The sequence below is a fragment of the Mustela putorius genome, unplaced genomic scaffold (assembly GCF_011764305.1).
Source record: "Mustela putorius furo isolate JIRA1106 unplaced genomic scaffold, ASM1176430v1.1 tig00003944_pilon_pilon_pilon, whole genome shotgun sequence".
NCBI lineage: Eukaryota > Metazoa > Chordata > Mammalia > Carnivora > Mustelidae > Mustela > Mustela putorius.
This window is the reverse complement of record NW_025422088.1, coordinates 5,520,922-5,535,234: the sequence shown is the minus strand read 5'-3', so window position 1 is coordinate 5,535,234 and position 14,313 is coordinate 5,520,922. Positions and strand designations below refer to the sequence as shown.

Sequence of the window (14,313 nt, the reverse complement as noted above, 5' to 3'; positions counted from 1 at the left end):
GGCAGGTGTGGTAGTTGGGTACGTAAAATCCATTTCCTCCCTTTAATTTATCTAACAAACTCCTGATTTTCTTTGAGGCACTAACATACCCAGGTAAAAGACCTCCTCATACTACCTTGCAGCTAGAAGCGGCAATGTGAAACAATTCTGGCCCGATAAAAGCAAGCAGAAGTTACTGGGTGGAATCTCTGAGAAAGCATTTCAAAAGAAGTTAATGTGGATGGAATTTGCCTTTTGTTTTCCTCCCTTTTTCCTATCTAAAATGGTTATGTGATGTCAATACATCACAGCAGCCATCTGAAAACCATGAGGATGATGACAACATGCAAAGGAAGGCACAACGGGAAGACTGAAGAACACTAGACCTTGGCTTATTATCTCTTCTATTAGTGTCTAATGAGGAAAAACCGCTAGACAAAACTGATCATGTAAAAATGGCTATTGGGTTGGGTATTCTCACTGCCCTTCAAATCTCTCCGAACCTGGGCTATGTAGAAAGAAGATCGAAAAGACAGACCAAGAAGGCATTCTTCAAATTGAAATGCTTTTATTAGAATACTAATAATTGCAGACAAATGCAAACCACACACATGGAAAATGGAAAACACTCAGAAATGCTACTATAATTAGGCAAATTAGAGAAAAATTTTCTTCAGTGTATATAAAATGTAAACATTTGCCCTGGGATTTCTCACAGATGGCACAGTCCACAAGGACTTATTTGGAACAAGAATCTATCAGAGTTTACAGTAGAACCTCTATCAATCATGTCTCTGAACTTCCTACATCAAAAGTTAAAGTTCCTAGCACACCCCAAATTTTCTATGCAAAAAACTAAATGGCAACTTGAACATCAACTACTACATACGAAAGCAGCCACTGAGGCGTATCAGACTTCCAATGAGTTTCCACTCACTGTGCTAATGGTATTTACATTTACCTTGACAGAGATTACAAAAATATACACAGTATATAAAACCCCAAGTTGAGTCTGGGATGGAAAATTATACAGCTCTTGCTCATCAAATGCTCCAGAGTGAGACATCAAGTCAGTTGCTTGAACTTAGGGAGACAGGACTAAGAAGAGGCCCTCTTCTGTTCAGAAAATGGGGACTCATAAACTTCCATGGGTGGGCAGGTGCAAACCAGGTGCTGATCTCCGTAGATGTCATCAATCCGGGCAATGGTTGGCCAGAATTTGTTCTCTGGTTTCACAAAGGGCTGCAAGGGACAAAAGATGGGAATGTTCTGGGGTATTCTGAAACATTTCTCTTGGGGAAAGAAGAGATTACAGTGATGTTCCCACAGCCTAACCCCCAATAAGTGCCCAAAAGTATAAGAAGGTAAAACCCACACTATTTTTATTGCAGCATTATTTATGGTAGCCAAAATATGGAAGCAACCCAAGTGTCCAACAGAGGATAAAGACGCGCGCGCGCGCGCACACACACACACACACAAATGTTACTCAGCCATGAAAAAGAATGAGAGCTTGCCATTTGTAACAACATGGATTGACCTAGAGAGTATTATGCTAAGTGAAATACATCAGAGAAAAACAAGTATCATATGATTTCACTTACATGTATCTAAAAAACAAAAAAGAAACAGAACCATAAACACAGAGAACTGACAGTTGACAGAGGGGAGGGTGTGGGGAATGGGCAAAATGGGTGAAGGGGAGTGGGAGGTACACACTTCCAGGTATGGAATGAATAAGTCAGGGAGATAAAAGGTACAATACAGGAAACAGAGTCAAGAGTATTATAAGAGCATTTTGTATGGTGACAGATGACAGCTACCCTTGTGGTGAACACAACACATTGTACCAAGTTGTCAAATCACTATATGGTATACCTGAAACTAATGTAACATTGTCAACTATATTCCAATACAAAAAAAGCTAAAAGCAATCCCTTTGTTACTGTCCCCCAAAATCCCAACTTTTGACTCTTGTCTCCACCCTGCCAAACAGACTATAGAGTACCTTTTACATGTAAGAATCAGAAAGGAAACAAAGGCTGTATTTGGTGCATTTGGAGCTATCTCCCTGTTGGATGACAGTAGAAATTTGGCAGGGACTCCTATTTGGTCTTCCTCCACCGTGTACCTGGTGGATTCCCAAACCTATGCCTGCGCTCTGCATCACTTGTCATGATGCATTTAAGAAAGTGTCCCACATAGGGGCGCCTGGGCAGCTCAGTCGGTTAAGCATCCAACTCTTGATTTCAGCTCAAGTCATGGTCTCAAGGTCTGAGACTGAGCCCCACATTGGACTCCGTGCTCACCGTGGAGTCTGCTTGTACCTCTCTCTCTGTTCCTCCCCACCCCCTGTTCTCTCTCTCTCTCTTACACTCAAATAAATAAATAAATAAAATCTTTATATTAGAAAAAAAAAGCATCCCACATATAGTTACTATAATGCAGCTGTAAGGATGGGAGCCCCACTGGATCGGCGATGGCCCTTCATACACACATGAACACTACCAGCTGGCGCGTGCAGCTTCAGAGGTGAACTTACAAGTGGGAATGCTGCCACCTCTCTGGAATAAGGCCGATCCCAGTGTGAGGATGTGACGCAGGTCAGGGAGTGTGGAGACATCTGAAACAGACACACAGTTGGGAAAGGGATCAGACTAGAACACTGCCTCCTCCTCCCGTGCTTTGTTTCAGGCAGTGAGCTGATAGAAGCCCAGAGACACAGAGCGGTTGTTTTGTTTAATTTCAACTTAAGGGGGAAAAATTGATAGGAAACTTTTTATTGTGAAGCATTTCAAATGTCAGAAAGTTATGGTAATATATTAGAACATCTACCACCCAACCAACATAAATCAACATTTTGTCATATGTGCTTAACCTTTTAAAATAATCATTGCAGGGGCACCTGGGTGGCTCAGTGGGCTAAGGCCTCTGCCTTCAGCTCGGGTCATGATCCCAGGGTCCTGGGATCGAGCCCCGCATCGGGCTCTCTGCTCAACAAGGAGACTGCTTCCTCCTCTCTCTCTGCCTACTTGTGGTCTCTGTCTGTCAAATAAATAAATAAAATCTTAAAAAAAAAATAATAATCATTGCAGACAGGCACTTGGGTGGCTGGCTCCTTGAGGTAAGTGTCCAACTCTTGGTTTTGGCTCAGATCATGATCTCAGGGTCCTGAGACCGAGCCCTGTGTCAGGCTCATGCTTTGCTGGGAGTCAGCTTGAATTTTCCTTCTCCCTCTGCCCCTGCCCATCCCCACATGTGCTAACTCATTATCTCAAAATATAAAAATCTTTAAAAAAATAAACAGGGGCACCTGGGTGGCTCAGTCGGTCGTGCAGCTGCCTTCAGCTCAGGTCATGAACCACAGGTCCTAGAATCGAGCCCCTCATAGGGATCCCCACTCAGTGGGGAGCCTGCTTCTCCCTCTGCCCACCCCTCCCCCTGCTTGTGCTCTCCTTTTCTGTGTCAAATAAAAAAAAAAAAAAAACCTTGCAGATACAGTTGAGGCTGCCTACATATCCCATCCATCTCATCTCTAACTCTACTCCCCAGTGATAACCACTATGTTGAATTTGGTGTTCACCATGCTGGTTGTTTTTATACTATTACTGCATATATATGCATAAATAGCATATAGCAGAGTTGGGCACATTTTAAAATCTTAATTATCATTCTGTGAATATTATTCCCCACTTGTTTTTGTAACTCAGTATTACGTTCTTTAGATTTCTACTGCCATTTTTAAAGATGGCCTAAGTCCTTAGAATCAGCAGTATCCACAGAAAAGAGAAGTAATAATAAGCAAGATCCCTTCTCCTGACAGCCTTTGGCCCAGGTACTCTGCCCTCAGCTGGACACTCTGGAACTTGCCTGAGCTTCCCCAACCATCTCAGACTTGTTCTCTGGCTTGGGACCACAATAGCACAACCATAGTCTTCACATTCAATTCATGACCCCCCACCCCCAGCTTAATGTCTGGACCTAACAAGAGACTAGACTCACAAGCTCACAACAAACATGTTTCAGATTTTCTCCAAAATAGGCCATAACATTATAAAAGGCCAATTACCAATTAGATGTTCTAAGCAATAACTGCTCCAATATAAGAACTTGTCTTTATCCAGAGTTTGTAAGGTAAATAATCTCACTAGAGTGTATCAAACAGATACACAGAATGGTAAGACTCCCCAACTACACAGTTCTTCAGCCTCTGATCCCTCCTTTGGCAACCAGTCAGGTACATGTAGGAGATATGCCTCCCACAATGACAAAAAAATTACATAAACAAAATTTAAACATATCTCAAAACATCCACATTGTGCTTGAGTAACTGCTACTACGTTGTTCAAGAACATTTAAATTTGCAAGTAATGAATTTTTTCAGAAGAATCCTCTTATTCTAGGCAAGAATAATCTCATCTTCTGATGGGAGTTCAGGAGTTGTTGGCACACTGCCATACCCAATCTTCTCTATGGAACATTTTGGATAAAGTACCAGTGCCTACACACCTTCAGTGGATTGACCCTGGGGTCAATGCGGCCCTCCTCAATGTCAGCGATTTCCTGACGAATGCTGATCAAGGCATCACAGAACCTATCCAGCTCTGCCTTGTCCTCTGACTCAGTAGGCTCAACCATGAGAGTCCCTGCCACCGGCCAGGACATGGTAGGGGCATGAAAGCCTGTGAAGGAAATAGGGGAATTTGTGTCATTAACTTTGACCTCTCCAATTTAGAAGAGACCCTCCCCGTCTTAAAATTTATCCCAAGGAAATCACTGGATAAATGTGCTTACATATATAATTTGCATCTCAGCACTGTTTATGCAAGAAAAAGAAAAATAGGGGAAATAAACATCCAACAATAGACGATCGGTTAACTAAGTTTTACAGGGTATCCAAACAATAAATAAATTGCCATTCAAATGTAAGTAAATTTGTATTTGTAAATTGGGTAAACATTAAAAAATATGAAGTCAAAAAAAGCAAGCTACATAATAATGATATTCCATTTTTATAAAAAAAGTGACAAAGTATTTATTATGAAGGAAGACACCTTGAAGAATAAATACTAGAATTTTAATAGGGGTTATCACCAAAATATAAACTATTTTTATTTCCTTTGGTTTTGTTTTAGAATCTACAATGCTTGTGTATTACAGGTATAAGAGAAATTAAAATATCATAGCCTATCACAAGTTAAATAACAATATAGGAACCATAAGCCTGAAGTGAGTATTACTCACTTCAAAATAGCAACTGAGAATGACAACACAGATTCTTAATCACACCTACTGGATCCGAGTTTCCAGGTAACCTGTGTATTTAGTAAGCATCCCACATATAAGTCTTTTTTTTTTAAGATTTTATTTACTTATTTGACAGAGAAAGACACAGTGAGAAAGGGAACACAAGCAGGGGGAGCGGGAGAGGGAGAAGTAGGCTTCCCACTGAGCAGGGAGCCTGATGTGGGGCTTGATCCCAGGACCCTGGGATCATGACCTGAGCCAAAGGCAGATGCTTAATGACTGAGCCACCCAGGCACCCCCCACAGATGAGTCTTAACAGCCAAAGATGATGAAACTGAGGCTTGACTGGTACACAGAAAGCCTTTTGTCTTTACACTGAATACAGACTGAACGTATTTCTGTTTCCAAAAGTTTTCATATGTAAAATGAATCAACAAGACACAGGCTTCAGAGAGATTTCCTGGACAAAGGCTAAAATCACCTTTTCCCACTTCTTACCCTTTTTCTATGAAACTGTTAAAAGATGATGAACAGCCCCAAAGCTGCTATACCGGTCAGTTAATTTTAAATGGTTGCCAAATTCTGATCTGCATAAATCACATGGGGTGCTTTAGGGTCATGTCTGTGTGCTTGAAGGAACTGTCTCCTCAACATGTTATAAACATTTTCAAACAGTAAGTTGAGAAGACTACAGAGTGAATGAATACCTATATACCATTCACCTAGATTCTAAAATAATGCTGTTTGCTTAATCAGGTATTCATTCTTCCACCTTAGTTTGTTTGTTTGTTTTTTTAAAGATTTTATTTATTTATTTGACAGATCACAAGTAGGCAGAGAGGCAGGCAGAGAGAGAGAGAGGAGGAAGCAGGCTCCCTGCCGAGCAGATTCTAACATGGGGGCTCAATCCCAGAACCCTGGGATCATGACCTGAGCCAAAGGCAGAGGCTATAACCCACTGAGCCACCCAGGCGCCCCTCCACCTTAGTTTTGATGCATTTCAATGTATGCTTCAGTCATCACTGCACTGTTCTTTTAAATACTTCAGCATGCATATTATGAACTAGAATTTCGTATTTGTTCACATGTATTTGTGATAAAATTTACATAAAGTAAAATGCACAAATCTTAAATTATTTAGTTAAGTTTTCACAAAGACATATAACTATGTCATTCAAACCAGAAAAGCATTTATTTTTTTAAAACAAGCTAATCTCATTACCCATGAAGTCCAACCTCAATTTCATGTGTGAGCAAATTCAGCCCAACATATTCTGCTATAGCAGCTCCTGTATCTTAAAACCATCAGAGTTGTCTTGGGAACACAGATTCTTGGATCTTCACCCTGATTCAGGAAGTCCAAAGTAAGGCTCAGAAATCTATGAGTCTTAAAAACTCCCTGGTGACTTTTATTACTAAATTTGGAAACTTCTCCCCCAGGGCAGCGTGCTCCATCTTTTGCTGTTAAGACTCATCTGTGGGGTACTTGTTAAATATACAGGTTACCTGGAAACTCTGATCCAGTAAGTGTGATTAAGAATCTGTGTTGTCATTCGCAATTGCTGTTTTGGGGTTTTTTGATGGACTTTTATTTGTTTATTTTACTTAGCTATTCATTCATCCTCTCACATTTTTTTAAAAAGTTTATTCAAGTAATCTCTACACCCAATGTGGAGCTCGAACTCACGACCCGAGGTCAAGAGTTGCATGCTCCACAGCCAGCCAGCCAGGCACCTCATTCTCTCACTTTAATTAAACATGTTCGTTCTGAGGTGTTTACAAAACGCTAGGCACCTGTACAACCTAGACTTGGGGCAAGTATGGCAATCCCCCTATCAAACGTCAAAATAATGTCAAGGTTGGAGATAGACCAAGACTTTGAAGTACTGGGTTGTAACTTCAGTGACAACTTCCTCCTCACCTGCCCTGTCCCTCCCTGCAGATGCTGCTGCTGCCAGACATGTAAGGCAGACAAGAAAGCTCAGAGGTGAATCTATAGCCTGCATGAATCGCCCATCACTCAGTCATTCGCCTGAAGGCCACGTCAGGTTACAGGAGCATCCAAGAGATTTTGAGGGAGTAACTGCTAATTTCATTAATGAAAACTTTCTCTGGCTTTCCCACTGCACATATTATAACTCTGCATAATAAGATCGTGCTTTCAGGAGAGGAATGAGCTACACATGTGGGACTCCCGTTATGATGCACTAGGGAAACTATTAAATTTTTGAAGCTTTCACTTTCCTTATTAAGAGAAGTTATTCAAATTATTAAAATTCAGATAGAACTCCACACCCACTGAAAGGCAAAGTTCTCCCCACCTTAGCCGGAGAATAGACGTGTCTTTGATATTATTGATAATGGCACTAAAACATATATTTCAATAAGGACTGTGCTGAATGAACATCCACTAATTCATGAAGGGCCTGTGTCTTTCAAAATTCTTCCCAGAAAACTGCACTGTCTTTATGAAACCATATTCCTATGGTGGAAGAAACTCTTCATAAGGTGAGGGAAGCCTACTCCTTCATCTACAGAAACAGCTAAAACAGCTATGCCACAACTGAGGTGCTTGTAACACTCAAATGCCATTCATTGGTCTCGAACACTTCTATTCGTTACCTGCTCTACTTCCTTAACCATTACATCAACTTATCTCTTCATGAACTCCTTTGTTTACCAAGAGTGGAAAAGGAGTAAGAATTTACCAGAAATATAAGCAAGACAACACACACGTACAAAAAAAAACAAATAATCCAATTAAAAGAAGGCAGAAGACATGTACAGATACTTCTGCAAAGAGGACATCCAAATGGCCACAAGATATATAAAAAAGATGCTTGACATGACTCATTATCAGGGAAATGCAAATCAAAACTCTAAGATATTACTTCATAACTGTCAGAATGGCTAACTTAAAAAACACAAGAAACAACAAGTGTTGGCGATGATGTGGACAAAAGGAACCCCCTTGCACTGTTAGTGGAAATGCAAGCTGGTGCAGCCACTCTTGATCACAGCACGGAGCGTCCTCAAAAAGTTAAAAATAGAGCTACCCTATGACCCAGCAATTGAACTAGTAGGTATTTACCTAAAGGACACAAAACTACTGATTCAAAGGGACACATGCACCCAGTGTTTAGAGCAGCACTATCAGCAATAGCCAATTGTGAGCAAGAGCCCAAATGTCCACCAACTGAAGAATGGATAAAGAAGATGTTGTATATGAAGTATTATTCTGCCATAAAAAAAAAAAGCTTAAAATCTTGCCATTTGCAACAACACAGATGGGAGTTAGAGAGTATAATGCTAAGCAAAATAAATTAGTCACAGAAAAACAAGTATCATATGATTTCACCCGTATGTGGAATTTAAGAAACAAAACAAATGAACAAAGAGCAGAAAAAAGAGGGATAGGCAAACCAAGAAATAGATTCGTGACTACAGAGATCAAACTGATGATGACCAGAGGGGATGTGGGGGAGATGTGTGAAATAGGTGCTGGGAATGTACATTTATCATGATAAGCACTGAGTAATGTATGGAAATGTTGAATCACTATATTGTACACCTGAAACTGACAAATACTGTATGTTAACTGTAATGGAATTTAAATTAAAAATTTAGTTAAAAATGTAAAAAAAAATAAAGAAATATAGGAAACAGCAACCATTTTCTTTGGGGTTTTTAATTATGTTAACTACAAAGACTTCTTTCTAGGATGCCTATCGATTCAGGATATATGATTTAATATCTTTTGAAGGATATTACCAATGCAGTCATAGGGAAAGTGTTTTCTCATCATTTTGAAGGTTGCCTAGAACCCAGTGCTCACCGTTTAGCCAATGGATCAGTTTATTATGGTGCCTGCACATGTGGTTAGTGCCTTGAGGAAGTGGCCCATAGTCAGCATGGAAAATTGCATGAATGTCAAAAACCTGAGTTGCCCTAAAAGGAGTTGCTCCCACAAGGTCACTCACCATAATCCTGAAGCCTCTTGGCCACATCCACAGCTTCAATATTTGCAGACTTTTTGAAGGGCCTTGTATCCAAAATAAATTCATGAGCCACATAACCTGGAAAATTGTTTCAGCTCAAGATTAGCAGCAGCTTGTTTTACCCAAGCAAATGAACAAATAAATCAGCTTTTTAGCACATATCAACAAAGTACCAAGAAGCCATGGTCACTTGCCAAACTTATTTGTGGTAACAAAGACCTCATCTACTTTATCAAATATAAAATATAAAAATAATTGTAAAAATAAAGATGTTTTTAACACGTCAGGTCAATGTGTCCGATCTTCAGTGCACAACACACCCCTGAGCCAAGAGGCTGATGGGAGCTGGGACTCAGGTGCCGATGTACTGCTGCAGGATTTGCTTAGAGATTCCTGAGGATGGTATTTTTTCAACTCTGTAGTTATAAAATCTACTTCCAACAGTTAAACATATCATCACAGGCCTGACCCTTTTATTACAAAATTATTTCTAGAGCTAAAGATACACTGACACTGTTTTCGGAACTCTGCCCCCAGCATCAAATAACTTTCTTCTGAGTCTATATAAATATATAGTAAACCTATATCTGTAGGGCATATACGTAATTGTATGTGATTCTTCAAAGGGGCTCTTGTGATTTTGGTTTCAGGCTTCAAGCTGAGAATCAGAAATTGGGACTGTCAAACACCACACAAGTGGCAAGAAGCTGAAGAAGCCAAAGGCTCTGGAAGTCAGTTCACTTTGCTCTAGTCCTTGCACTAATGGCCCTCCAGGCCTAGGCTGCTATCGGCTCAGCATGAGCTATTTGATCACCCACCCGTCAGCAGGAATAAGTCATCAACTAAGTCAGCATTTCTATAAATAGAACAACATTTCTGGGGGCATCCAAATTCCATGTCTCACACAACTGATGAGTTTCCTTCTAAGAAAGTATCTGCTCCTGAGATAATAATGTACACCTTCTTCTTAACCTACTTCTCTGGAATCTCATCAAACAATGAATCTTACTTATAAATACAGAGTGGACATAATTCCTCAAGCCTGAGTACAGCTCCAGTCATTAATAATAGCCCCTGAGACCATCTGTAACTGCTCTGCTTCTTATGTAATGACTAGGTAAGAAAGGACTGGTTTTGTTAGAAAACGAAAGTATGAGAACCTGAAGCTTTAAATATACTCTCACTGAGTATTTTTAAAATATTTTTCCTAACAATGATGGGGATTAAATTTGTAGGAAGTGGGATTCCAAAGTACAAGGTTGTATTCTTAGCTAGGTAGTCAGGGAGGAAAAGGTACCTAAAAGAAGCGACCAATTGGAGTACTGGGTGGGGCTGGGGGTGGCTGGGGAGGGTGGGAATGGTGAGATCATTTAAGTCTAGAAATCCTAAATACAAAATTGTCCCTACCCCATTTTGGTAGCCCAGCCTCAACTTTTAACCTTTCTTCTCTGACCCTCTGGTAGCTATCCCAGCACTGTGACAGTGACCCAAGAAAGAAGGCTAACAGAACTCACTGCTCTGAAGGATGCTCAGTGGGCGAAGGGGGAGAGGGACACACGATGGAGGAAAGGAGTCACTCCCATTGGCAGGCAGAGGGCAGTCTTCCAAAGAGAAGTTCAGTCACGCGGAGCCCCGCCCGGTACTGTTAACACAAAGCCCGCCTCTGCAGGGCCCCCACCACAGCCAGGCGGTTTGGAAAGAGCTCGGTTTTCAAAATAAGGTTCAGATGTTATTTTCTAAATCCATATCCTAAGGTGTTCAATGGAAACAGTGTAATTTCAGTGTATCTCTCTCTCTCTTTGTACTTGAGCCCTGAAGGGGGTGAAACTGATTCTTGGTGGCTCTTAGAGGCCAGATCCCAAGATGTTCATCTTTGTTTGTATTTTTTATTTATTTTATTTTATTATTATTTTTTAAAGATTTTATTTATTTATTTGACAGAGAGAAATCACAAGTAGATGGAGAGGCAGGCAGAGAGAGAGAGAGAGAGGGAAGCAGGCTCCCCGCTGAGCAGAGAGCCCCATGCGGGACTCGATCCCCAGACCCTGAGATCATGACCTGAGCCAAAGGCAGCGGCTTAACCCACTGAGCCACCCAGGCGCCCTGTTTGTATTTTTTAAAGAGAAAAGATACACAAACCTTCTATGGCATATGGTGAGTCAGGGCAATCTGAAGTAGAAATTACATAAACTGATCAGCACAAGTTTGAATTTCCTTTGGATTTGATGCTCCTGCTGGGCCTAACCATGACTATAGCTGAGAGTCTGAAAAGATACCAAGTTAAAGGACCAAGGAGGGGAGGGTGGCATGATGGAAAACCAAAATAAAAGTGGCTTGGCTCTAAGCTCCCCATCCTCAGAGTGACTGCCTAAAAAATAAATGGAACTCACTGACTAATTGCTCATAAACCTTATTAGGAGGGCAATCAGGGCTTGGTCAAGCTTTTCAGATGCAATCCAGGGACCATAACTAATCGAATCAAAACTGCAAAACTGAATGTTTCCTCGGAAATGAGGTCAGGTAGATGGGGCCTCTGGCCTCAGGAGGGTCACTTTCCTGGCCTGGGATGTGTAGGCCCATCCTACACATGAGGCCCATATCTGCCCATAAAGGACACTGGGAAACCAACTGAGGAACAGGAATTTCCAGGCAGTGTTAGGTTTGTCTGAGGTCAAAAAGGGATAGGCATTTAAGAAATTAGAACCTAAATAAAACTTTGGGATACTAATAAAGTTGCCTACTCCCCTGACAGAGACACCATTTAGATCCATAAGCTTAGCCTCCCACTAGAGTAGACATCTGTGAATTTTTTTAATTCCTCCTTTAGAAAAAGGTTCCATCTTAAAACAAAAAACAAAAAACACTCAACTAGATGTTTTTCTTTTCTTTCTTTCTTTTATTTTTTTTTAAAAATTTTTTATTTGACAGAGAACACAAGTAGGCAGAGAGGCAGGCAGAGAGAGAGGAGGGAAGCAGACTCCCCATGGAGCAAAGAGCCTGATGTGGGGCTCGATCCCAGGACCCTGGGATCATGACCTGAGCTGAAGGCAGAGGCTTTAGCCCACTGAACCACCCAGGCGCCCCTGTTTTTCAATAAATAAGAATTTATCATTAAAACAAACAAAAAAAGATACCATTCTACCTGAGGTAATTCCTTTCTTTCCTCATCCTAAATACTACTGCTTTTCCCCCAACCCAATTCTTTCCTGTCACTTCCTTACTTCAGAAAACCATAAGCCTTAGTGGTTTAGCTGGTATTTTCAAATCTCTCAAAGAAATAGTTCATAAAGGGAAGCCTGGAGTTCATTAAAATTATTGCCTCATAGTCATCTGTAATTCCAAAGTCCTTTATATAGAACTAGTAAATACGATTAAGATGAATAATGGTCTTTTAACATTGCCATTAAACATGTTGGAATACAATGTGTTTATTAAGAACATTTCTATTTTGGCCCTCGGGAGGTATGGTGGTAATTCTTTTCTAGGCCCTAGAATACTCAGCTTCAAATTATATAATGAATGTGTTTACCAGACCAAACATGAGACAATTTTTTATTTCATGAACTTTGGGATTAGGTAATAAAATCTGTAATCACCAATATATCTCTGTGTGGGATGAGAAATACAATTTATTATTTAATTTTGGGATAAAATGTCAGAACAAATGGAAATTGCATCTATCATTTTGTGCTGCAAATCCCCGAGGATGGAGACCGTCTCTGCTTAAAGCAGTCACTCAAATGCTAAGCTCATGGTGGGTACCTGAGAAACGCTTGTTCACTTTCTCTGCTAGACTGCCACTGTACCCCCATGCAGTCCAGATACTTGCATTTTTTTTTTTTTTTATCACATGCAATCTTGCTTTAAAAAACTAAACTTCAGGGGCGCCTGGGTGGCTCAGTGGGTTAAGCCTCTGCCTTCGGCTCAGGTCATGATCCCAGGGTCCTGGGATCGAGCCCCGTATCGGGCTCTCTGCTCAGCAGGGAGCCTGCTTCCCCACCCTCTCTCTGCCTGCCTTTCTGCCTATTTGTGATCTCTGTTTGTCAAATAAATAAAATCTTTAAAAAAATAAAAATAAAAAACTAAACTTCAGACTGCACATCTGTGTGAACACACTAAATATTGTGAATCGTACATTTAAAGTGGGTCATTTGTATGGTATATGCATTCTGCCTCAATGAAGTTTTCAAATAAAGTTAATCATAAGTAAATTTCAAATACCTTAAAAAAAAAAAAACAGAAAAACAAAAACACCCTAAAGCTTGTCAATTAAAACAAAAAGATCATTTTTTCAACCACCAGAATGGCAAAGATACTTTGTTTTTGTTGGTGGTGTCTTTTCAGCCTGGCACCTGGTATTCACGAGGCCCTCGTGTGATGGTCACTTCATACGCTATTAGCATGAAATAAATTGGTACAAATTCTCTGTGGGGACAACCAGGCCACACATACCAAGAGCTTAAATGCATTCATTCTCTGAGATAGCAATTTTTCTTCTACAGCTCTAACCTCAGGAAATAATCAGAAATGTTTTTTAAAAATCTAAATAAAAAAGGTATTTGTTGCAGCATTGTTACAAATGTAAAGCAAACAACTAGGGGGAAAACATTATACCTAGATCCTGGTATATCCATATAATAGAACCAACGTAGCTACTTTCAAATAACATTTAAGGACAAGGGGAAATGATCACAATATAAGATAAGTTAAAAAAACAGGACACATGGACATTGGGGAGGGTATGTGCTTTGGTGAGTGCTGTGAAGTGTGTAAACCTGGTGATTCACAGACCTGTACCCCTGGGGATAAAAAATATATGTTTATAAAAAATAAAAAATTAATTAAAAAAAAACAAACAAACAAAAAAACAGGACACAAACTGTATTTGTAATGTGATTTCAATGGTCTAAATGTAAAAGCAGAAATATAGCAAAATATTAATTGTGGTTATGTCTGCTTGATGAAACCATGGATCATTATATTTCTTTCCTCATAGTTTTTATCTTCCCAATTTTTTTGGTGAGCATACACAAATTACTTATACACTCAGGCAAAACAAATACTTAATTAATCCTGAAGGCCAATACAT

At 40.1% G+C, this 14,313-nt stretch overlaps 1 protein-coding gene across 2 annotated transcripts in view; it reads right to left on the bottom strand.

The window, feature by feature from the left end:
- Positions 1 to 530: 530 nt before the first annotated feature.
- The window catches only part of GLDC (glycine decarboxylase), a 95,465-nt gene continuing 81,682 nt past the window's right edge, over positions 531 to 14,313 (bottom strand). The window contains exons 22-25 of one of the 2 annotated variants that reach the window (XM_004778697.3): positions 9,207 to 9,302; positions 4,489 to 4,661; positions 2,522 to 2,602; positions 531 to 1,221 (exon numbers count right to left, since the gene is read on the bottom strand). In XM_004778697.3, coding sequence (XP_004778754.1) covers positions 1,078 to 1,221; positions 2,522 to 2,602; positions 4,489 to 4,661; positions 9,207 to 9,302 — 494 coding nt within the window. In that variant the 3' untranslated portion in view covers positions 531 to 1,077. The remainder of the gene's footprint in view (positions 1,222 to 2,521; positions 2,603 to 4,488; positions 4,662 to 9,206; positions 9,303 to 14,313) is intronic. The other variant, XM_045069852.1, reaches the window with a different exon arrangement.